Consider the following 23,581-nt stretch of genomic DNA (forward strand, 5'->3'; position numbering starts at 1 on the left):
TTCACTATCAATACCCAAATTAAAATATATTTTTTCACCCATTCGTGATACACCTTCATCTTTGTAATGTGGGTTTAACAAACAAGCAGTTAAATAAATTTGAGGAATAGGAATAAAATATTTTTTAAATTTTTCAATCATTTTCTTAACAGATGCTTCAAATCTTGGTTTATTTTTGAATTTATAAAATTTATTAGAAATAGCACAAATATTAGGTAAAACAGAGCAAATAGTTGGATAATAAAGTGCAGATATTTTTTTTGTAGTTAAATAAAAAACTTTTAAGAATTCTATAAGTTCTTTTATGTTATTCCAATCACTATCATCAAGTCTATATGCCATATTTGAATTATGAGCATTCCAAACCATTTGTAAAGGTTTCCTATATTCATAAGCAACTTCAAGCATTTCAAATAAAGAATTCCATCTAGTACACACTGATTTTGGAATTTTTCTAGGTGGAAGATTAAATTCACGACAACGATTTTCAAAATCTCTACGTCTAGACTTAACTTGACATTTAAAAATAAAATGACATGCAGTTTCAACTTTTGTGCAACCATCATCATATATTGCTATACCATCTCTAACAATCAAATTATATATGTGTGCAGCACACCTAATATGAAAACCATCAATATAAATAGGGCAAAGAGACGGTTTTAGTAATTCAATAGCATTACTATTATTAGAAGCATTATCTAATGTGACACTACTTATTTTATCACAAATTCCATAGTTTTGCAAAATATCTATAATTGTTTGAGCTATATAACTACCGGTTTTTTGCATTTCACAACATTTATACCCTAAAATTCTTTTTTGCAAAGTCCAATTTTCATCAATCCAATGCGCAGTAATTGTGAAATAATCATTACCATTTACACTACGGCCCATATCAAAAGTAATAGCTATTTTACAATTATATTAATAAAATAAACAACGAAGATATTGAAAATGTTGAGCTTGATAATCAAAGATAGCCTTTTTAATTGTATTTCTAGTAAAACCTTTAAAATGTGGATTATACACAATTTGAATATAATGAATAAAACCGGGATTTTCAGCAAAACTAAATGGCAAACCCATAACAACAATCATTTTAGCTAATTCTTCAAGATCTTTTTCTCTACTATATGACCGTGGTATACTAGAACCAAAAACATTAGAAGAATTTGATTGTGTTTGGACCATATTAGAGCCCTCTACTCCTACATTTTCAGGAAGAGTGGTACCATTCTTTTTAGCTTCGGCTACAGCTTTAGCATGCAAAAATTCATTTTTACAACATGACATTAAATGATTACTCAAATGTCCCGTCCCACCCTGTTTTCCTACAGTTTTATGATTCATTCTATGTTTACATTTATTACAAATAACTTGTGTTTTATCTTCATTCTGAGTCATAAATTGCCAAACAACTGTTTTTCTGGCGCGTTCTACCTTAGTCCTAGAATGCACGGGGGGAACGGGAGCAGGACAACGAAAGGGAGCGGGAGCCGGGGAAGAGGGATTGGGAGTGGAACTATTAGCTAACGGTGGCTCAGTTTCATCATCATCATATTCATCAACATTATTATCAAAACTATCAATATAATCATTAACATTATCATGTTCATCATCTTCAGGTAATTCCTCATCAAAATTACCAAACCTTCTTTGTAAATGTTCATGATAAGGATCTAATCCACTATTACTATCAATATTAAAAATAGTTTCATCAACATGCGTATAATCATCCGTATTTATTCTTAATTGAGAAGTTTTTTTAGTTTTAGATTGAGAAGTACTACCTAGTTTTTTTGTTTTTTTTGGATTTTGAGCTCCATAAATTAGTGATCGAATCAACTATGATTGTTTTACCCTTGTCAACATTATTTTTACCGAAATTCATATTCAAATATAAAAAAGTGAATAAATTATATATAATACGAAGATGTAATGCAAAATTTTAAACAAATAAATAAGTAGAGACTAGACACTAATTACTCACAAAATAAATAATTAAATGCAAACAAATATATAACTAAATGAAAAGTGAGTTGGAACGAATGTACCAAACGTCTACTTTTTAAGTAGACGTGTATGACTGGAAGCCGAAAATTGAAAGTTGAATTTTGAAGCTCCAATTTCCAAAGACCAAATTCGTACTTTTAACGAGAATAAGAGAATTTAGAGAGTAGAGAGAGTAGAAGATATTTTTGTGAGTGAAAAGAATGAAAGATTAGGGGTATTTATGTTAAAAAAAGGATGAAAATGTAGTTTTAAGAAGTTTGGGGTATTAAAAAAAGTTTGGGGGTAGGGAGGTGTAAAGGGGAGTTATGGGGGTGAAAGAGCCGTTGGTAGGGCCCAAAACCCGTTGCCCAACGGCTCTCAACGGCTATAATTTAAAATTTACAATTAAAAAAAAAAATTAAAAAATTGAACGAATCGGACCGGAACCGGGACTAACCGGACCGGTAAATCCCGGTTTCCGTCCCGTTACCCCTCCCGTACCGGTACAATACCGGATCGAATCGGTAATTTCCGAAACCGAGATGGAACCGGTAACAGACCGGGACGGACCGGAACCGGTAGCTCCCGGTTCCGTTGCCACCCATACCGACGACAAAATTTCACACTGGAGTTCATTCATAATACAAAATTCCAGGCAACTTACCAAACTATAGATCCAATAATAAAAAGAAGGCGAAAGGAAATAAAAGTTCTTGAAACTCGATGGAAAATGAAAAAGGAAATTCTTTTCAACTAGCAGAAAAAAACCCTTTGTTTTTGTTTCAACGGGAAAATGCTTCCAATCTGCATGACCCTTCTTCTAAGTGGCATTCCTAAAGCAAACCAACTGTGCCCACCAATCTATAGGAATCAAATAAGCAACACCTTTATTGACATCCCCTTTTCTTGCAACTCTATCCAACGCTTCTTTACCATGCAACTTATCAGTTCATATGTACATTCTGGTGATTGAAAACACTAAAAAGTGTAGACCTACAATTACTTAGAGAAGGTGGCTCAAAGACCTACAATCAGTAGGAGTCGATGTAGACTTGGGTAAGATAGAGCACAACTAGTTGTACTACGGTTTCGTGATGTTGCCACACAACATTAGATTTTAAGTACGGAAAAGTGTGAGATGTAGAGAAACGCTATTTTTAAGGACCCCCAAAACATGCCTTCAAAGACAAATTACTTGCAAGTATTTAAATAACCCGAAGTAGGTGTATTTCATTGATTGACCAAGTCAAAATTGAAATCACTACATCAACTACAATAATGTCAAAAGAAGATATTCCTCAACTCTCATTACAAGAAAAGAACTACTCACCTTTAGAAACTCAACATTGGTAATATCCCTATTCAGTTGCAACTTGGCAGCTTCAGTTACAGATGCTTTCTTTAGCTTGGCACTCGGTCCTTCAGCCATAAAAAGATCAATTACAACTTTCCTGAGAACCCACATTATGTATTAGTCATAGGCCTAGGTGTTCATCAAGCATTTTTACTTATAATAGCAATGGTTACTAACCTCAATGTGTCATACTGTGGATTATCTGGCGACGACTTCAAAACATAGACACCATGGATGTTTACAGCAACCTGATTAATCACTGCCTGTATCTCCTCTTGAGGTGCATCAAAAACATCAATGGATGCAGTTATAGCTTTCCTTGGAGCTCCCTTTGGAGGATATGACTTAGAAACTCCAAGTTTTCGCAGACCTTGGCGGATTTGTTGGAAACTGACAAAAAGTAAACAGAGGATTCTCAATCTGTTAGGGGTCACAAATTTTGATGGAGAAAATCATGCTAATAAACAAGTCATGCACATTTTCTCTTGAAGAACAAAAATGCTCTGTTCCTTCTAAATCGTAGACAGGTGAGGCGGACAGGAAAAAAACAATGTAATATATTCTATGTTATGATCCATTCCCATTATAGAGAAGTAAAGTAGATATACCACATACAAGAAAGACAAAGTGTGAATCATGTAATGGACAATTTGGACCTAAATACTCGCACAACTCACCTCAACTAACAAGTCAACATAAACAGGACTTTGAGGGACAATGGATCAACACTGCTCAAACGTATTAAAATATTTGAAAGCAAAGAAATGTGTCCTATAACTAGACCATCTCATCCTTTTAGAAAACTGGTCATACATGGGATGAAACAATCAAATAGAGGAAGGGTGAAATCAGGAAGAACTGTGTTAAGAGGTAAATGACTTACAGGGCAGATTAAAAAACCACCTATTTACACATTCCATAAGATCCAAAGGATAATATCAAAAGCCATTAAAAAGGTGATGTTATTACTTATTAGTGAGACAAGATTAGGGAGACAACAGGTGACAGAAGTTGGAGGGAGCAAAAGCAATTTTAGAAAGCCCAGACATGATCACCAATTTTAGAGCAATCAAACCAAGGTCAATAAACCACCTCATTGACCCAGGTTTCTGCAAGAAATCATTCAGCCATGCAATTTATCACAATTGGAGAAGTGCTCCAAACCTATTTACCAACTCGGTCTTCATCAAATAAAGTGCTCTATTCTCTCCTTTGCAAAAAGTATAACCAACTCCAACTTCATAAATTCCAAAAAAGTGAAAATTATTTGAAATCCATGGCCAGACACCTACTTACTCTCAGACTAACAATTTGTGCGACTAAGATGAATACCCAAAATCACTGTTCACTGGATATTAAACAACAAAAGCAGAAATTTAATAAGTCATTTTCAGCGATCTCACCTGCAAACCTTATAAGTTCTAAAAACTTCTTGAAGCGCCTTTGGCAAAGCTTCTCGAATTTCTTCGGACATAGATGTTCTCAAAAGTGAGCTAGAAGTGGGCTTATCACCACTTGGCAATGCAGGAATGTCGGCATTAGGGTTTAAAGGATTCTTCATAGTAGGCCTGTTTCTTCCTCCAGGCAAAACATCATTGATCTGTTTCCCCAAGCACTCCCAGGTAGCTTGCTTCTCTCTCACAACATCACCATAAAGGTTTTCAAATTTCTTGTCAGGATGCTCTTTGAGCTTCCAATCATTCAGGTCAGGCCTCTCGACAGCTAATGATTTTAGTGCTGGTGTCGCAGCTTTAAGGAATTCAGGCCTCCTGCCAAAAACTGACTTTTTAATTAAGATACCCTTGGTAAACTCGTACAGAACGAAATTCCTCGCTAAAACTTCAACTCCACTATTCGTTCCATAGACTAATGAACTTTTTGGAACCCACAATCCTTGAACTAATTGTGCATGTATTTGGAGGACTCTTATAATCTCATCAGCAGAATTATCTAGCGCTAGGTGCTTTAAAGCATCAAAACGATGAATTGGAGGCCCCTGTTGCAAAATGAACTCAGATTTAGAAATGTGCTGCCTTTGTGAGCTATAAGGGCCATGGGGCCATGTATATGAACATTGCTGAAGGCATAAGAATATACATGCAACGCACAATTCAAATAGTGGGTACAAACCTCAAGAAGCCGAGTTCTAACACGTTCTTCAAGTGGTAATTGAGACAACCTGAAAACCATCAATTTGACAGTTTATACATGCAACCTGAATATACATGCAACGCACAATTCAAATAGTGGGTACAAACCTCAAGAAGCCGAGTTCTAACACGTTCTTCAAGTGGTAATTGAGACAACCTGAAAACCATCAATTTGACAATTTACAAGCTAGGACCATATAATGGGAAAGAATGTTTATTAAAGATAGTTGAGAAACATGGCATATCAAGAAAGGCTATCTATTCACATGTCAGGGATATTAGAATGAAGAAACAGCAAATTTCTGGCTAGAGAAAGAAAATAAAAGAATCACAAACAGAAGCAATTCAAGTCAGAGGTTGCATATTTATGTCAAACTATGCCAGGCTGTCAGCACGGTTTTATTTATTTAAACACGTCTTGAAGACACCCTTCACGTATGGGACAAGCACGTGAAAAATTCCTTTGATAATAGTGACGGTGAAACTCAAAGTAAGGACCTCTTTTTCTGCTTTGATTTATCCATAGAGTTGTTTGTGTTTATGTTATGTTATCTTTACAATTTACATGATTCACTTTTTCTTCAGTAAAAGGCACACTTCAATTGTGCCACGCAATTCAAGTCTGAGTAACCTCCTTTTCCTGCTTAACTTACCACTTCATGGAGTTAGTATATACACCTTCATATCCCCAGCAGACCCATGGGCGGGGCTAGAGTTTCGGTTACAAGTTCAGTCAATCACAATAGCTTTGGTTCAAACTCTGTATTATTTTAAATTCATTGAATAATTATAAATTATTAATTAAGAACCCAATAACTTCAAACTAGAATACTTAACCCATATGCTTCAAATCTTGGCTCTACCTCTGAGTAGATCAGAGATTTTTATTTTTTTTTTGGCTTTACGACACTGACAGGACCGAGAGAAATTAGAGTCTAGACTGTTTTTGAAGTGTCTCTTAGAGGGAACACCAATATGTACTTTAACATAAAATATAGAGCAAGTCCAGCCATCAAAGTCGGGGAAAAATAATAGACTTGCTACTAATAGATCCATGGCACAACATTTGCCAATGATTAGCTAGACCTTAATGTTTGAGTGATTAATAGCTTGCATGCCTTTCTTTATGTACTTTAACATAAAATATAGAGCAAGTCCAGCCATCAAAGTCGGGGGAAAAATAATAGACTTGCTACTAATAGATCCATGGCACAACATTTTGCCTAATGATTAGCTAGACCTTAATGTTTGAGTGATTAATAGCTTGCATGCCTTTCTTGTGTTTACATTCTCTCCTAATTTTCCCTCAAATATTATTTGCTCCAGTTTCATACATTCTCGCTACTCCCCGTGAGTCTAAGCCAGAGTATTCCTGTGCCCCCTCTTTAATTAGAGAGATTTTTCCCCAGCTCAGAAAAATGTATCTACAAATTTAATATATGAGAATTACATTCATTGATGTTGCAATAAGGCTTAATTACTATGTGAACCTGATCTCTGACATTGTAGGAAATTACCAGTCCATCAACCAAAGACAAGTCAATTGCTAACTAAAAACACTAGATTATGAACAAGTAATCAAAGATCATCACAAACCTCAACTCAACATTATACAGAATGCAAAAAGTGAATAAATAAATACAAAGAAAGAAAGCAAGAAATAAGGAAATGCATTACAGTAATTTGCAATTTCCATGGAAAAGAAAAAGAAGATAATTTGCAGGTAGTGAAATGGTCCAGCAATAGTGCAATACTAGAGGATGATAACACCCAACAATAAAGAAGAAGACGATCTATATGATCATAGATGTAAATAATTTTTTTGTTTTTGTCCTTAGCAGCTCCTCCAAACCTTTCAATGTCAAAACACACGATGTGAAGGACCAATTAGAGTGGCTGCAATACCTTGTTCGGAGAATTTTTAATCTGTCAGTGTCAATTGGTCTTCCAGGACAAAAGGCATTCAAATAATCAACCCTGCTTATCGAATAAGAAAAGAAAACTGGTATTAGAATGAGAGTAGATAAATGTATGCTGTGAGGCAGGGAAAATGCTTCTTTTAGTTGTCCTGAACAGCAGCAGTTTGCCCAAAAAAAATATCGTTCAAGCAAAGAAAAATAAACCATATTAGCACACATACGGGCTCATTGAAAATGGTACTGGAGAGCCTTCCTCCATGGCCATTTTCTGCAGATATCTGGCTCAAATGTCACTCCTAGCCCCATGGTATTTTAGATGTAACCAATGCTAAAACAGGAAAAAAAACAGATATTAATAACTTCACAAGGATCTGCATCAATGAAACTGTTTGGAATGAAACTTGCAACTGCGTGAAGAAAGCTAACTGCTCTTGAGCAAATATAAATAGAAAACACTTGCAACAGAAACGTCATTTCAAACCATGTAGGTGAAAAATCAGCAGCCACTCAAGCTAAAGAATAATATGGAGAGTTATTAGTTCATACTGAAAAGCAGAAATTTTGTGAGTACATGTTCACAGGTGTACATACCTCTCCAATATCCTTTTCTATCCCAGGTGGTTTTTTCTGCACAAAAGGTATATGTTTCAAGAATAAATCAAGGGAAAAGAAACACACTTTTACAAAAATCTTGTACAACATCATGGAAGGATAGCCTAGTTGCAAAAGATTCTCCACCTCCAACAATAAAGTTGGGGTTGACTCGAGTCACCAATTGAGGCGAAGTGGAAAGGCAGGTAGGTGTGGCATTTACCATACAATAAAAAGTAAGACTTGAAGTAGCAGACTGCTTAACTACTGAAGACCTATCTTTAGGCATTCCCGTTATCATTATTTATCCAAAAATGTGGCAAACCTAGTAAAGCAGGAAATGGGAAGTCCTTGACATATGATATTTTAAGTGCTAGCCAATGATCTGTGCCATAATATCACATGAAAGTGGTCATATACAAGGTCCATACAAGTTGAGCTTAGGAGCTGTCATCAAAGAGAAAATCATGAAATGAACCTGCTTCTTTGATGGTCCCACGGGCCTTTTCTCCTTGACGTCTTCAGTTAACACTTTTTTCATCATTGTTGGTGGTAACGTTCTTCTTCAACTCACTTTCCTTAAGATTCCGCTTTGATGGCCGGAGTTGTACAACTGCATGAACAGGATTGAGGTGTAACTGCATAACAAACGGGAAGCAAGAGCGTGACTATGGAGAACATTAGTAAGCTTTAATATTTTTCTTTTGACTGCAGAAATGAGCTTCAAATCACTATTAGCAAACCCAGAAATTTAGTTAAAGTTATTCACACCAATGTATATAAGAAACAAAAGAATATAGCTAGAATAATGTGACAACATTTTACTACTAAGGAATAGTTTGGTGTGAAGTATAAGGTATAATAATCCCGGGATAAAATGCAGGATTATTATCCTACATTTGGTTGGAGGTATTAGGTAGTCCTTGGATTATTTATCCCACCATTTATACCATAGTGATGGGATAAGTTATCCCATATACATGGTGGAATAACTTATCACAGAATAATGAATCCCTCGAAAACTTGTTCCCAACCAAACAACCCCTTAGTGGCAGAACTTGGGGTGAATAAGAGAGCCAGAAGCACTATACTATTATAGCAGTTCCAGACCGCTAGATAACAGTAGAGTCAGATTTGACAGAGGATGATTTGCTTCAACTTGAAGCTGATATAAAATTGACTTGATCACACTTGAAGTTGAGAGAGTAGCTACTCGACATTGTTATGGACTTATGGTCCTGATTAGATTTTTAAAAAGAAAAAGGACAACAACTGAAAAATGCATAAGCACATACAGAAACTGCAGAAGACTAACTACTAGTCAATCAAACTTCATGAGGGAGTTAAAGATGCATTTAAGCCATCAACAACAAATTGTTTACCTTATCGCCAATGAGGACCCCAACAGCATATCCAGAGGCGCAAGTTGGTAATGGCATCCATGATGTAGAAAGCATCTGGAATATGAGAAACAATCAGATTCTGGCTAAAGAAATTAGAACTGAAATTCCTGCTAAGGGAACAAATATCAAGTGCAGAGTTTCCAGAATCTAAATGTCAAAGTTCGCAAAAAACAACCTCATTATCCTACACCTAACAGCAGAGTTACAACCAGGAAACTGGACGATATATATGTATAAAGCAGCTGCCGCAGGCTTTGAAGGTGACAGGCACCACAATTTTAACATCTTCGTGCCATTTAACTAGTAAAAGTTTGACGTGCAACTGATTCTAATTTCTCTGGTGGATGAAGAAGTACAAACATTCTTGTTTTCGCCACAAGAATAGTTCATTATTTGTTCAAATTTCACTCTCAAACTCCGTCTTGAATCAGTGTAGCTTGTAGAATAGAATAAGCGGACAACTGATATAACAAATCCCTAAATCAAACATGATAATAGAATTCCGAATACATAAAGATTAGTAACAAAAATAACATGCCTGTTTGAGCTATGAAAACTACCACGCACTCAACTTCCTCAAAAAACTGTGTAAAATTTCTACCATCACTGAAATAATAAGGTTGGAATTTACAAAATAAACAAACTCAATGACATGGACAAGTAATATATTCTCGAAAGAAAAAAAAACATCAGACAGAAGCAGAAGTAGACATTTGTAATGTCTGACCAGCTTACGTGCAACTTGACTAATTCCACTAGACAAAAGCAGACTTAAACACAACCGGAGCTAGTAAACAGGAGAGGACAGAATGTCGCCAACTAGGAGATGATCCCGCAGAAGGCACAAGATTCCTGATAGTAAAAACATTTCCTCTCAGTGTTTAAGCTACAAAGTTGAGGAAGTTCAAAATTTTCTCATGTTTTCATCTTGTGAGGCTGTAGGTGGTAATGTGGAAGATGAGATCACAGCATGGTAAGAAGAAGATGCTAGCTGTGCAAATGCTGGAACAGCACCACCTGCAAGGTTTCAACCATGGAAGAGAATGTCAAATGGAAAAAAAAAAGGAATACATTCATGATTTACTCATGTCAAGAGCATACAATCTAGAAACAATAATAGGTAAAACAAAGAGCAAGTTATTTTACAGAATAGACGGGAGGTAAACGCTTAGAAGAAGTAAAATTCAAACCTGCTAGCCCTGCACATGCAGATGAGAAAACAATCACAGGAGGAGCCTGCATAAACCCAACACAAAAAATTACAAAAACAACATTTAAACCGTTTATGAAAAAAGCTCAGCTAAAAATTAAAACCATTCAAGGAAAAAGAACACTAAAAACAACCAGAGAATAGGAGTACAACAACAACATATCCACTGTAATCCCACAAGTATTTATACTTTTGCCATGTATGTAGATATGCTTTACTATTGCCTAAATTATTTATGACTCAAAGGTAGTGCTGACAATATATAGAATTTACAAAATGGAAGTCTAGTGCATTTAAACTTAGTAGTTCCAATGTATGCTAGCATCTATAAGCTTAACTGAGAATTCATTACAAACTTCTTCTAAGCCTCTTTGTACAGTATACCCTTTGTATCTCGCAATATAAGGAAATAGAAAGAAAAAAAAAAAGGTAACTTACACCAACAAGGAAATGCAACCACATAGGTCCTTTAACACACCTTCTGACAATCGGCATCACTGCAAGTAGGAATCAGAGGAATAAGATAGAGACGAGACATGTTGGTTAACATTAATATGATCGTCATTCAGACAGCATTTTCACATTAACGTGGATACCAGGTCCATTAAAAAAACATTTATGCACAGTATTTGTACATAAATGAATCATCTCAGATTTGACATGTCTATTAAAAAAACAAATTCCACCATATAAAGTCGAAAAAAATAGTATTTAGGCTCCAGTACAGATATGAACTTGATTAAAAAAGGCTCAATGACTCAAGAGATGCTTCCATGACAGACATACATTTATCCTCAGAAACCAGAAATGCATCTTCTGTAAAGTAAGAAGAATGATTTACAAAGAAACATAATACTACCAAAGATCTTTGCTCATCTTTTACACATTTTTAATGCATGTGGTGTTGTTCATCAGAAATCCTTTGATAAGTATACTGTAAACACTAAATAGTACTTAACTACTAATAAGATGATTAGAACATCAACAGTAAAAGAAATTTAACAGCAAACGTTCAACTAAATTGTTAAGAGTTCGACAGTTCCTTTCCTCTTCTTCTGTGATAGGCAAGATTTATGCGATAATTGATTTTATAAGAACTGATTATCAATGATTAGAAAGTTGCCACAGCCTAAGAGGGAGTTATATGAAGCTAAAAGTGTGAGCTTCTTTAAATACTCTTCTTAAAGAAGAACACCAGCAGAAGAATGTCGATATCCCATCAATTTGCAATTTCTCAATTAGGAAAAATTGATGTTAATTAGCCTCAAATCACGTAAGATGGCCAACCAGATGCCAAATTAAGTCCAAACCTTTGGAAATGGAGCTTAGGAGATGCCAAAGGCAATTTCTATAAAAAGACAGAACAAAACATGGAATTTTCCAGTTTCTTGGATTATCATTAAAAGAATAAGACATTCCATGTTCCTCCAAAACTAAGGAAAAGGATATGCTTTGAAATGAAATTATAATTAGTCAAACTTTGAAATCCCAGAAATTTGAGGCATATTCCTCAAAAGGTAAGGAGACATTTGCAACTTAGATTGAACGTTTCAGTGACCCAGGAATTTCTGAACATTGTAAAGAAAACAAATATAGAAGCAAAAAAGGACATTCCACATATACAAAAATAAAGTTCCAGAACCAAAATTAATCTTTGGCATCTTCCATTAGATAATATAGGTAAACCAAATGGCATGTTGAGCCCTAAGAGAGAAATGTTTTAGGTGATAGAACCAGTGAGTGACTAATGCAGAAATTCTTCCCATTTTATTTTCATAGAGTTACTTTCATCATGTTACAGCATGGTTGGGTTGCTATATGAAGAAGATTATACAACAAGTCAACAATTACATATTCATTCAAACTAATTGAAGTCGGCTATATGAATCACCAATATACGTTTTGCTACATATAAAGCAGATTATAATCAATACACAATATTTCACCTCTGAAAGGGGTATAAATACATAGAGCATGTTAGCAGCAAGGATACGAATACAAAAAGAAACTAAGGAAGATGGTCAAAATACTGCTAAGTACCATGGTTGAAGCCATAGAATGCGCTTGTAGTACCACCAACTGCAGAACCAATCTGAAATATCAGGAAAGTAGTTAAGTAAGAAGGAAGGGGGTGGGGGGGAGATGAATTAGGACAAGCAGATTTAGTAACAAATCGGAGTGTAATAAAATACAAACCGCTAAGGCAAAAATTTTAAAACTGTCCCAATTTATGCTATAGATTTTCTACTGGCGATTTCATCAAACACTTTTTAAATTGGGGGGGGGGGGGTTCAGATAACATTTAAAACATCTCTAACATTGGTTGGTATTTTTATTTTATGTAACTGTCATATGTTTCAACATTCAAGAATTAAAATTTATTTAACAATTCAACTTCAAATACCAATGTTCCCGCTATAACCAATTTTTCAAGTATGAATTCTTCAAAGCTTCCTTTACTGCTAATGCTTTACATTATGCATATGCAATTTAATTTGTCAAATCCAGTGGTCTATTCAAATTGTGCACCATAAAATAAAGAGAGAACCGGATTTTATCATTCAAGAATTGGAAAAACAAAGTAGTGTCAATGTAAATCATTGATATCGAACCATAGAAAAGCTATCCCGGATTAGAGGAGGAACTGTCCACTCGCTTGTCTCCTGCAATGGAATGAGAGAATCACTCATACATATAACATTGTATTAACACTCAGAAATACAATGAAAAAACACACAATTTTTTTTTAAAAAAAAAAAGAGTACAAGAATCTGTTGTTTACCATCTCCTTAGAAAGAGGACCGGTGCAATGTGGACATCTCATATTACTAAAACTATTTTTGTTCATTTTGTTATAAGATTCTTTGTCTCTTCTAGAAGATGGTTCATTTGTCATCATCAATTCTACAGAATCTCTGCACACAGGTTCGATTAGAATGAAGGAAGCACAAATATCATATTAAAAGATAGCAAGTAAAGAAATAGTGCACATGTTCAATTAGAATGAAGGTAACACAAACACTTGAGCAGAATTACATGCTTAGGACCCGTTTGGCCATAGATTTCCCAAGTAATAATTTGGGGGAAATAAATTGGCAAATAGTGTTTGTCCATACAAATTTGTCATTATTTGACAAATACTTTGGCAAATATCCCAAATTCCCAAATACTAGTTTTTTCTAGTATTTGGGCTAAATCTCATTATTTGAGATCTTTTAAAAAATTGAAATTTTACACCAAACTTTTATCTTTTTACAAAAACACCCTCTATAGTAGTTGTTTGCGTTGTATTACATATTTTTTACGTGAACACCAAAGTAGTGATGAAATATTCAATGAATATGAAAGTGATGATATGATTGTTGATGAAAATGATGAACAATCGGTTCAAGGTAACAAAGTCATGTGTTTTTTCTACTTCACGATGTATGGAATGATGCTTGGTGCACTCACTCCAAAACTACCACATTGCTCCAGTGTTATGGACACTACTTGTTATTTGTTGACTTGTAATACAAACTTATTGTTAGTTTTGATAGTTTTTAAAAATTACGGGTATAAATCATATTTTCTAAAAAAGTGAAATGTGTTTCCCAAATACTATGGCCAAACACATGGTGAAATTTCACCCAAATTTTCACCTAAATAATATTTGCCAAGAATATTTGGAAATCTATGGCCAAACGCTAGCTTAAAATGTTAGTCTCAGTCCTTTAAAATAACACCGTGATGCTTAATGTTGGTGCTACACCAGTTGAGTATATTTGTTACTAACACAGACAAGAACAAATAACACATACAGAACTCACTACAAAATTCTCTATGGTAATATATCCAATATCAATTTAGCAACCTTAAATGCATTTTTGTACTATAAGCAGCCTACTTTTTACAGATAAGGTACATCATTGAGAAGAAGGGATTAATCCATACAGAAGATGTACAGAAAAACATCTTAAAGATTGCAGTTCCAATATAGAGATTCTAGGTAATCACTTATTCATTGGGAATGTCCAATAAGCTCCATATGTACATAAAACATATCGACTTCCTGTAGATGTGGCCTACAGAGATTTATTTAGCTCAAAGGCTCTCATATTTCTCTCTCCACATGTCCACATGATTTTCTGAGAAGAACATTCTAGGCTTTCGGCTTTCCATTTCTTTTACCTCTCAGCTACATGACCATTACATCACCCACAGCCAAGCATAAACCTTAAAAGATCATAGTGTTGGACATAACATTATATTGGCACTGGGAATATTTGGAAACAGAAACAAAGACAGTAGATCAATCTGTGTTTGGTTTCAAAATTGAGTTTGGGCTGCTCACTGCTATATCAAGGATAACATCAAAGTTTCAATCAAATTGAGCTGATTGAAGTACCTTTCCCTTCTCCCCCCCTATTGCTATCCCGGTCTAAACTAAACCTTTTTTAACAGAAGTAATTTGTATTATTAACAAACCAGCTTTAAAAAAAAGCTGTAATGTAAGTCTACACTAAAAGCTAGTGGTGATAAACAAATGCTCCAGGCCTGAATTAAACTTTCTGTTATTATACTTCATGTTGTGTTTTTGTCTAATAAAAATTGTCATCTGAATTTAATCTAAACTCTAATCACACAGTATCAAATTTATTATTTCCCATCAACAAACCTTCAAGAGTTATTTACTACATATCTGTAATTCATAAGCTTTCAGTCACACCACATTACACTTCTTAACTTCTTCATTTTCTTCTGGCTAGCTACTCAAACATAAAATGGAATACATGATATCCAGCCTCAAAGTTCCGCTTATATAAAAGTTGACAATCTAATTCCTGCACCGAGAACACTTTAGGCACTATAGCTCTCTTATGATTTTTTTAGTTATACATAGATTGAGACATGAATATTTCCTGAATTCTTCGAAAGTCATGTTGTTTCTATGCAGATGCATGAAATGCAGTTTTAAGCAACTGTTACAAATAAATCAACAGCAGAACAATCAATACCATAAAGGCATAAACAGTACAAAACACTATCGTTCAAAGAGAACCTAGGTTCAAATTCTAAAATATACAAACCACAATAGAATGCAACCTTGTTTCGAACAACAATCATACTATTATCGATTAAATTCCAATACAAACAGCAAAACAGATACAAAATGAGTATGTCAATATTAACAAAATACAGAAAATAACGAAGAAGCAAACTGAAAGAGTACCTGAATTAAGCAGTCAAAATTCGATTGATTTGATATGTGTTCGAAATGAAAAAAGGCTAAGCCCTACTTACCGGAATCGGGAAAGAAGCTAGGGTTTTGCTCTCTGTGTGTATGAAAGCGGCGTTGTTAGGAGGAGATCGTGGGGAACTGAGCAAATTTGTTATTTTTCCGACTGGGTAACACTTGGTTGTATCTCATCGTTGATCTTATTAATCGTACGCTCCTCATTTTGTGCTTACTTTTTTTATATTTTCTTTTTTATCCCATGCTTTTGGGGTTTTATGGATTTGGCCCCCTTACTTTTTTTGTTTTTCATAAATAGAGGTAGAATATGTAGGTATGTTCAAAATCGAATCAAAACTAATAGTTCGAATTAAAAAATATTGACTTATCTATAATAGGCTATTCATTTTTTTGTTTAGTAATAATTTTGATTTTTTTTATATCCAATTATCGATTCTCAATGATTTGAGGATTTTTCTTGACTAACCAATAGTAAATTAATAAATTTTATTATATCATTCCTATATAGGATTTTTGACTTGTGATTTAGATTCATACTTTTATTTTTAACTATCTCGAACTATTTGTTATTTTACAAGGTGTTATGTTTGTTTTTTAGCAAAATGTAATTCATCGGCATAGTTCATTTGAGTAGTCTCATTATTTCTAAGTGATCTTCAATTTTAAAAGAATGTGTACATTTTAAACAATTAAATTGATAATGATAAAGTGATGTCTTAGTGGTTCTATAACGATTTAGAATATCTACAAATCGATAATCAATAAGTTAAATCGATAAACATCAAAATCAAACTGAACCGACCGGTACATAAGCCTACATATAAGGATTGTGAATGAACACTACTAGTTCCTTGGTGTTATTTGAATTGTAAATTTACGCATTTTGATTAAAGTTTTTTAAGTTATATTGAACTCGTACTCTCTGATTCACATTATTTTATTGTTATCATTAGTTTTATTAATGTATTTCTTTCATCAAGCTATTTTGAAATGATTTATCTAAGTGGGTGGTTTATAAAAAACAACATTTTCACTGATACGAAATAGATATAGAATATAAATACATTTTATTATTGCTAGTTGATATTAGATATAATTTTAAACTATATCAAATAAAATAACTTTGTTTTTATTCTTTAATGGTAAAAATTTAGCCCCCAATAAAATCGTAGGTCATATAATTAAGGATAGACATTTTCAAACGAAGACAAATTTAAACTTTTAACATAATTAGTTTAAGATAAATTTGACTATCCCCTAATTTTGAATTTTAACTTTTTTTTTTCTTCTTCCTATTTGTCTCTCCTCATCACCATTTTCATCATAAGTAATTAGATTTTTACTGAAAAGTTGTTAAAATATAAAAAGTAAATATGCGGCAAATTTCAAACTTGTCGGGCCTTATCTATTCCATCTCTCGAGCCTCGAAGAAAACCCCCTACCCTTCGGACTCCCCCAACAAACTTTTCTAATGGAAGACAATATCATTATATATGTATTAAAAAAAATTCCCTATACTAAAAATGTATCATTTTTCAACGAATAAGTGTTGATTGATACTTTCTAATACATATAGTTCTAAAACTGTTTATCATCACCTCCACCACCATTTTGTCTTTTATTTTCTTCTCGCTCTATGTCATTCTACGACTATCTACATTACAAAAAGAGAATGTACTAAGTGAGTTGAACATGCAATATAAAATAATATTTTCATTCAAATATAAAGTAACATGATCGAAAAGTGAGAAAATGTATACTCTACTATTTATTTGATATAATTTAAATTTTATAATTTTGCCCAATATCAAACATAAAATCTTCAAAATTTTATAAAATTTACATATATAAAATTAATATATATCACAATAAATAACAATTTAGATACTTAGAAATCGTTTGATGTAGGGTATAAAGTATAATAATTCCTATAATAGAATGTAGGATTATTTTATCTCATGTTTGGTTGGAGATATTAACTTGAATTATTTATTTCACTATTTCTATCATTGTGATGAAATAAATTTATCTTGAAATAACTTATTTTGAAATTACTGGCTCCCAACCAAACTACGTGGCAAAGCTCCCTTCTCTGCCGATACAACTCAACAATCTCAAATTCTATATAAACTCCATACACACTACAACCATTTAAGCGCTATCTGTCTTTCCAATATCACAATTTTGCAATAAAATTTTAATATTTCACCATACAAATTCGCTCCCAATTCAACTCCAACAATGGCGAATTCGCAGTCTTCTTCTCAAGATATCATCAGTATGGCCAATATCTCTCGGACCCATACCACATTCTATAGTATTCCTTTCTACAGAGACCAAATTGAAGTAACAGTTACAAAGAAAGGTTCGGAAGTGGATCGATGGATTCGGCAAACAGTTCAAATTCACCGTCGAAGACTCCGCGAACTCCTCGTCGGTCTCGACGTCAAGTGGCGGGAGACTCAAAACCCCGCCGAAGAAAACCCCCTGTTGCGCTCCTCCAGCTTTGCGTCGGCCACCGCTGCATCATATTCCAACTAATTCACGCAGATTACATCCCGAATTCTCTCCTCTTTCCTTAGAAACCCCAATTTCAGCTTTTTGGGAGTGAGTGTTAACGACGATTGTGTGAAATTGTACAAGAATTACACGTTGTTTGTGGCGAACCCAGTCGCTTTGAGCAAGCTGGTGATGGATGTTTATGAAATTGAAGCGTATGGGAGAATTGGGTTGAAGAGAATGGTGCATGAAGTTCTTGGGAAAGTGATGCAAAAGTCGTATCATGTTACGATGAGTGATTGGGATGCACAGGAATTGGTGTATGAACAAGTTGAATATGCTTGTATTGATGCTTTTATGTATTTTAAGCTTGGGCTAAAGTTGTTCTATGAGTTGCATTTACTTTTGGTATCTTGTATTATTACGAACCTATATGATAATCCTGAATAGTATACGGATTTTCTTGATACTGGTATGGAATTTGTGTTGATTATTCCATATTACTTACCGTATGTCATTTTTTGCATTTCCATACACTTTATATTCACTTCTATCGCAGTAGTCTTTATTCCCACCCCACCTTTAAGGACGGATTTGTGTGGAGGGTTTAGAGGATTTAAGTTGATGTGAATTCATGTTTTTTCATTAAATATTTAAATTACTGTATGTGTATCAAAGCTTAAGTGAGCTCCTTTGTGCAACGGTCCATGCACCGAAGTGTTATGTTTGTGTGTCAATTTTTGTTTTATAATGAAGAAAAATAGAAAAATATTGCAACTTAACGAAGTGTTTGTGTATCTTTAGTAAGTTATAATTCTCTCACCATTTGTTAAAGATTTGGGTTACTTGAGAACTGGTTTACTTCTTTTTAGAATAGAACATTTTCTTTGGTTATAGCGATGATGTACACTTGGGTTTTTTTTTTTTTTAAAAAAGATGTATAAAAGAAGGGGGGGAAATTCAATCTATATACAACTATACAAAACCACGACAATAAGTTACTTATTTTATACACTAAAAATCAAAAATTAAAAATTCAACCTAACTCGATAGTATATTTTGATAGTCATAATTAGTTTTATTTTGTTTGATATCCCAATCCGATGTTTGATATCATATTAAAATTCGACTAAATGTGGATTCGTGTCAAAATAAGTCTAAATTTGTTAGTCCAGATCCCGGAGGAAGGTCGACTTTAACAAATTTAAAGACTAAATATAAAACCCGAAACTGTGCACTGGAGATTGAAGTGTTAAACCCTAAACCCTAATTCTCTCACCGGCGAGTAAATTGACCTTGCTAAACACTCACACAGTAGGTGTGTTTTCTTTTGAATTCTGATTGCTTATTATTTTTTAATGATTGCAATTCCTTGATATGCCTAAGTTCTTTCATTCAGTTCAAATTTATAACATGTATTTGTGGTTGCTAATCAAATGTATCAAAATCTCCGGTTGGTACTGGGTTAGTGAAGAAAGGAAAGTTCATTTGGTGCTTAAAAAGAAAAAAAAATCATGTTTTATGCTTACAATGGCAAAATGGCAATAATTCAAAAAAATGTGGAAATTTGAAGTTTTTATGGAAGAAAAATGTTTAGCTGGGGAGTCATTGGGCAATGTTGTAGCTGAAATGAGAAAGAGTGGTTAAGGTCATGGATTTAGTATTAAAAATCCAAAGTGAAATAGATCAATATAAGGTCTGAAAGTACATTTACTGTTACTCCAAATAAGTTGATTTAGACTATGTGGTGAAGAACATTTAAGTGGGAGGAGAATCATGAGGTCTCATGTCAAATTCCAGCAAAACCAAAGAACAAGCCGAAAGTAATTGATGCTCAAACTTAGATGAATGAAGTGATGAGAGTGATCATTCACAATCACCAACCTGACAACGGTAGACTAAAAAACAATCAAGAGAAGTGAAGAGAGGAAGTGTACCAAAAAGTAGAGTTTGAGATGGTGGAAAATAGGAATCCACATGCTAAGCCTCCAATTTACCCTGAAATTCAGATTATTGAATGTTCAATTTAACCATATTGTTGTGGCTGCATGTTGACTGTGAGGTGTATGTTTCTCCCCTCTTATATATTTCTTCCCATCTGCATATGCCTAAGTCTAGGTGGACAAAGTTACTAGGTACCTTTGTTGGTGGGAAATAATTGGTACCCGGTGGAGTAGTCGAGGTGTAAGCAAGTTGACCAGTATAAAAAAATAAAAATATGGTAAAGTACATTTGATGTATAATTTACTGTTACAAAGATTGTTAGACTCAAATATCTGAAAATGTGTTCTAAATGTGGCTTGTCTTGATATCTATCTCATGTCTGATATTATCGTTAAAGCAGGCAATACAAAGTGTGTCTGTAATAAAAATGTTGCTCAGTTTGGTTTGGAGATCTTATGTTGTTGTTCGCCCTTTATCGACTGAAGCTGCGACAACAATGAAGTCCACAAGATCAGGAGGTGGAAATGGCATTACCACTAGTTTAGAAAGTGGCACTAGTATTGCCACAAGTACTCGTGGCATAGACACGCTAGGGAGGAGGCTTTTGAGCTTGATCTATGCAAAACGCAGTGTTGTCATTGTTATAAGCAAGTGGAAGGAAGAGGGGCACCCTGTCCGCAAGTATGAGCTCAATCACATCGTGCGGGAGTTGCGAAAACACAAACGATATAAATATGCCCTTGAGGTTTCTCTTTCTTCTCATTAACTGTTTCATGATTTACTTTGAATCATTTCTTTCTTAGGCATTTAATGGTAGTGTATTGCAGCACTGGAATACTTTTTCTTTGACTGTTTTCTACCTAACTTCTATATTTTGCCATGAAAATTGCAAATGATGGATGGGCTAGGGTAGGAACTGTAAATTATCCATTCTTTTGTTGAATATTCAAGTGAATTATTCTATGTGGTTGAATTACTGAATACGAAGTCATTGTACACGGTGCAACCTTAGATTCTGAACAAGGGAGTTACCAATCCCAGAAATGGTGTCGCATGATTGAGAAGGTAATTGCTTTTTATAGTATCCCCAGTTGCTACAGGTTTTCCTCCCCTACAGAAGGAATTGCTAGAGTCTTCAAGCCTCTTGGAATTCCTTAGATTATTGCTAATACGAACTGTGACCACTAACCAGTTATGAGCGGAATGCATGTTGTAAAAGCTTAATACAAATATGCATTTTATTTTTCTACTGTTTGTTCTAGTTTTGTTAAAATCAATTATTGTCCTTGCTCTTGTTTTAAGTGTCTCATAGTTTTCTAAAAAGCAAGGTGACATGCCACTTTTAATAGCATTGAAATCTGCAATGTTGATGGGGTTATGTTTACAGGTTTGTGAATGGATGAGGGTACAAGATGATATCCAACTATTATCTGGTGACTATGCAGTTCATTTGGACTTGATTGCAAAAGTCCATGGTATGAACAACGCGGAGAAGTTTTTTGAAGACCTACCTGATAGACTGAAGGTCCAGACCACATGTACTGCCCTTCTCCACACCTACGTCCAACATAAGGACACTGCTGAAGCTGAGTCTTTAATGGAAAAAATGTCCGATGCGGTTTCTTGAAGTACCCTTTTCCTTATAATCATATGATTACCTTATACATATCCCAAGGGCAACTAGAGAAAGTTTCAGGCCTGATTCAGGAATTGAAGAAAAATACCTCTCCTGATATTGTCACATACAATCTGGAGTTGGCAGTTTTTGCATCACAGAATAATGTTGAAGCTGCAGAGAAAGTGTTACTTGAGCTAAAGAAGGCAAAATTGGACCCTGACTGGATAACATTTAGCACATTAACCAACATCTACATTAAAATCTCACTTCAGGATAAAGCAAATTTAACTTTGCAAGAAATGGAGAAAAAGATTTCCAGGAAGGCTCGAACTGCATATGCTTCTCTCATTAGTTTGCATACAAATCTACAGAACAAGTATGAAGTTTTCTGAATATGGAAGGAGATGAAGTCAATCTTCCGTAAAGTGAATGATATAGAATATAGTTGTACTATATCTTCTTTACTGAAGTTGGATGAATTTGGAGAAACAATGAATCTGTTCACTGAATGGGAAGTTGTTTCTGTGACCAAGGATACTAGGATTGCAAATTTAATTCTTGTTGCTTACATTAACAAAAATGAGATGGAAAAGGCTGTCAATTTTCACAACAGAATGATGCAGAAAGGCATATCTCTTAGTTGCACCAATTGGGAGCTTCTTACGCAGGGTTATTTGAAGCAAAAGGAAATGGATAAAGTTCTCGGATTTTTCAAAAAAACTATTACGAGGTTTCAAAATGGGATTCGGATGCAAAGATGGTTCGAGAGATGTCTCATGCAGTTGAAAAGCAGCGCGACATTCAGGTGGGAGAACAGTTGCTAGTTACCCTTCGACATGCTAAGTATGTGAATATAGAGATATATAATGCACTTCCCCGAACTTATGTGAATGCGAGTAAGATGCCAATGATAGTTGCAGAGAGAATGAAAAAGGATAACGTGGAGATGGATGAGGAAACTCAAAAGTTAATTGGAATAACTAGCAAGATGACTGTAACTAAGGTTCCAAATGGAGTTTCTTAAGAATAAGGCTGGACTTTCAACTTCGTAAAATATGTAGCTCTATGCACAAGAACTAAGCATCTACTTCAAGCAAGATTGATGGATCTACTTTTCAGTTTTATTATGCCTCCCACAACATTAAATGTTTTCTATTGATATAATATCCATTGAATACCAATTTTCTCTCTTTAAATTAATGGATTTGATTTTGTGTCACTCGAAACAATGGAAGAACATGCATAATCTAATTTCTCTGGTGGATGAAGAAGTACAAGCGTTCTTCTTTTCGCCACGAGAATCGTTCACTATTAGTTCATATTTCACTCTCAAACTCCGTCTTGAATCAGTGTGCTTGTAGAATAAAATAAGCAGACAACTGATATGAGAAATCCCTAAATCGAACATGATAATGGAATTCCGAATACATTAAGATTAGTAACAAAAATAATATGCCTATTTGAGCTATGAGAACTTGACTTTCTCAAACAATTGTGTAACATTTCTACCATCACTGAAATATTAAGGTTGGAATTTACAAAATAAACAAACTCATTTCATGGACAAGTAATATATTCTCGAAGGAAAGGAAAAAAAACTTCAGACAGAAGCAGAAGTAGACATTTGTGATGTCTGACCAGCTTGCGTGCAACTCGACTAAT

General features: G+C 34.4%; 2 protein-coding genes and 1 pseudogene across 4 annotated transcripts in view; 1 reads left to right on the forward strand and 2 right to left on the reverse strand.

Annotated features, from left to right (window-relative positions):
- The window catches only part of LOC102595101 (uncharacterized), a 9,895-nt gene extending 1,597 nt beyond the window's left edge, over positions 1–8,298 (reverse strand). Inside the window, exons 1-7 of the mRNA XM_015304713.1 lie at positions 8,116–8,298; positions 8,010–8,026; positions 7,405–7,476; positions 5,608–5,656; positions 4,753–5,345; positions 3,527–3,739; positions 3,326–3,446 (exon numbers count right to left, since the gene is read on the reverse strand). Of these exons, the coding sequence (XP_015160199.1) occupies positions 3,326–3,446; positions 3,527–3,739; positions 4,753–5,345; positions 5,608–5,656; positions 7,405–7,476; positions 8,010–8,026; positions 8,116–8,298 (1,248 nt within the window). The remainder of the gene's footprint in view (positions 1–3,325; positions 3,447–3,526; positions 3,740–4,752; positions 5,346–5,607; positions 5,657–7,404; positions 7,477–8,009; positions 8,027–8,115) is intronic.
- A 189-nt stretch (positions 8,299–8,487) lies between these two features.
- Positions 8,488–16,033, reverse strand: LOC102594436 (uncharacterized). 3 transcript variants are annotated; one of them, XM_006366019.2, is made up of 9 exons: positions 15,835–16,033; positions 13,405–13,537; positions 13,235–13,285; positions 12,663–12,714; positions 11,061–11,119; positions 10,603–10,648; positions 9,588–10,429; positions 9,392–9,466; positions 8,488–8,647 (listed from the first exon to the last, which is right to left on the reverse strand). In XM_006366019.2, exons 2-7 carry the CDS (start codon positions 13,519–13,521, stop codon positions 10,317–10,319), a joined length of 438 nt encoding a protein of 145 aa, XP_006366081.1. In that variant the 5' UTR covers positions 13,522–13,537; positions 15,835–16,033; the 3' UTR covers positions 8,488–8,647; positions 9,392–9,466; positions 9,588–10,316. The 3 variants fall into 3 exon arrangements, with proteins under 3 accessions (XP_006366081.1, XP_015160202.1, XP_015160203.1); XM_015304716.1 differs by having other exon boundaries at positions 15,906–16,029; XM_015304717.1 differs by lacking the exon at positions 15,835–16,033 and having other exon boundaries at positions 13,405–13,703.
- Positions 16,034–18,099: 2,066 nt separating this feature from the next.
- On the forward strand, positions 18,100–22,945 carry LOC102598146 (pentatricopeptide repeat-containing protein At4g02820, mitochondrial-like; annotated as a pseudogene).
- The last annotated feature ends 636 nt before the right edge of the window (positions 22,946–23,581 follow it).

The sequence above is a fragment of the Solanum tuberosum genome, unplaced genomic scaffold, assembly GCF_000226075.1.
Source record: "Solanum tuberosum cultivar DM 1-3 516 R44 unplaced genomic scaffold, SolTub_3.0 scf00602, whole genome shotgun sequence".
NCBI classification, from domain to species: Eukaryota; Viridiplantae; Streptophyta; class Magnoliopsida; order Solanales; family Solanaceae; genus Solanum; species Solanum tuberosum.

Bases quoted from the DNA above. Each gene is read 5' to 3' on its own strand.
- LOC102594436 (XM_006366019.2), bottom strand. From the start codon at position 13,521: ATGATGACAAATGAACCATCTTCTAGAAGAGACAAAGAATCTTATAAC. The intron at 10,649-11,060 runs GTAAGTTACCTT...GGGTTTATGCAG, and splicing joins GGTTGCATTTCCTTGTTGGT to GCTCCTCCTGTGATTGTTTT. The intron at 10,430-10,602 runs GTTTGAATTTTA...GAAACCTTGCAG, and splicing joins TGCATGTGCAGGGCTAGCAG to GTGGTGCTGTTCCAGCATTT.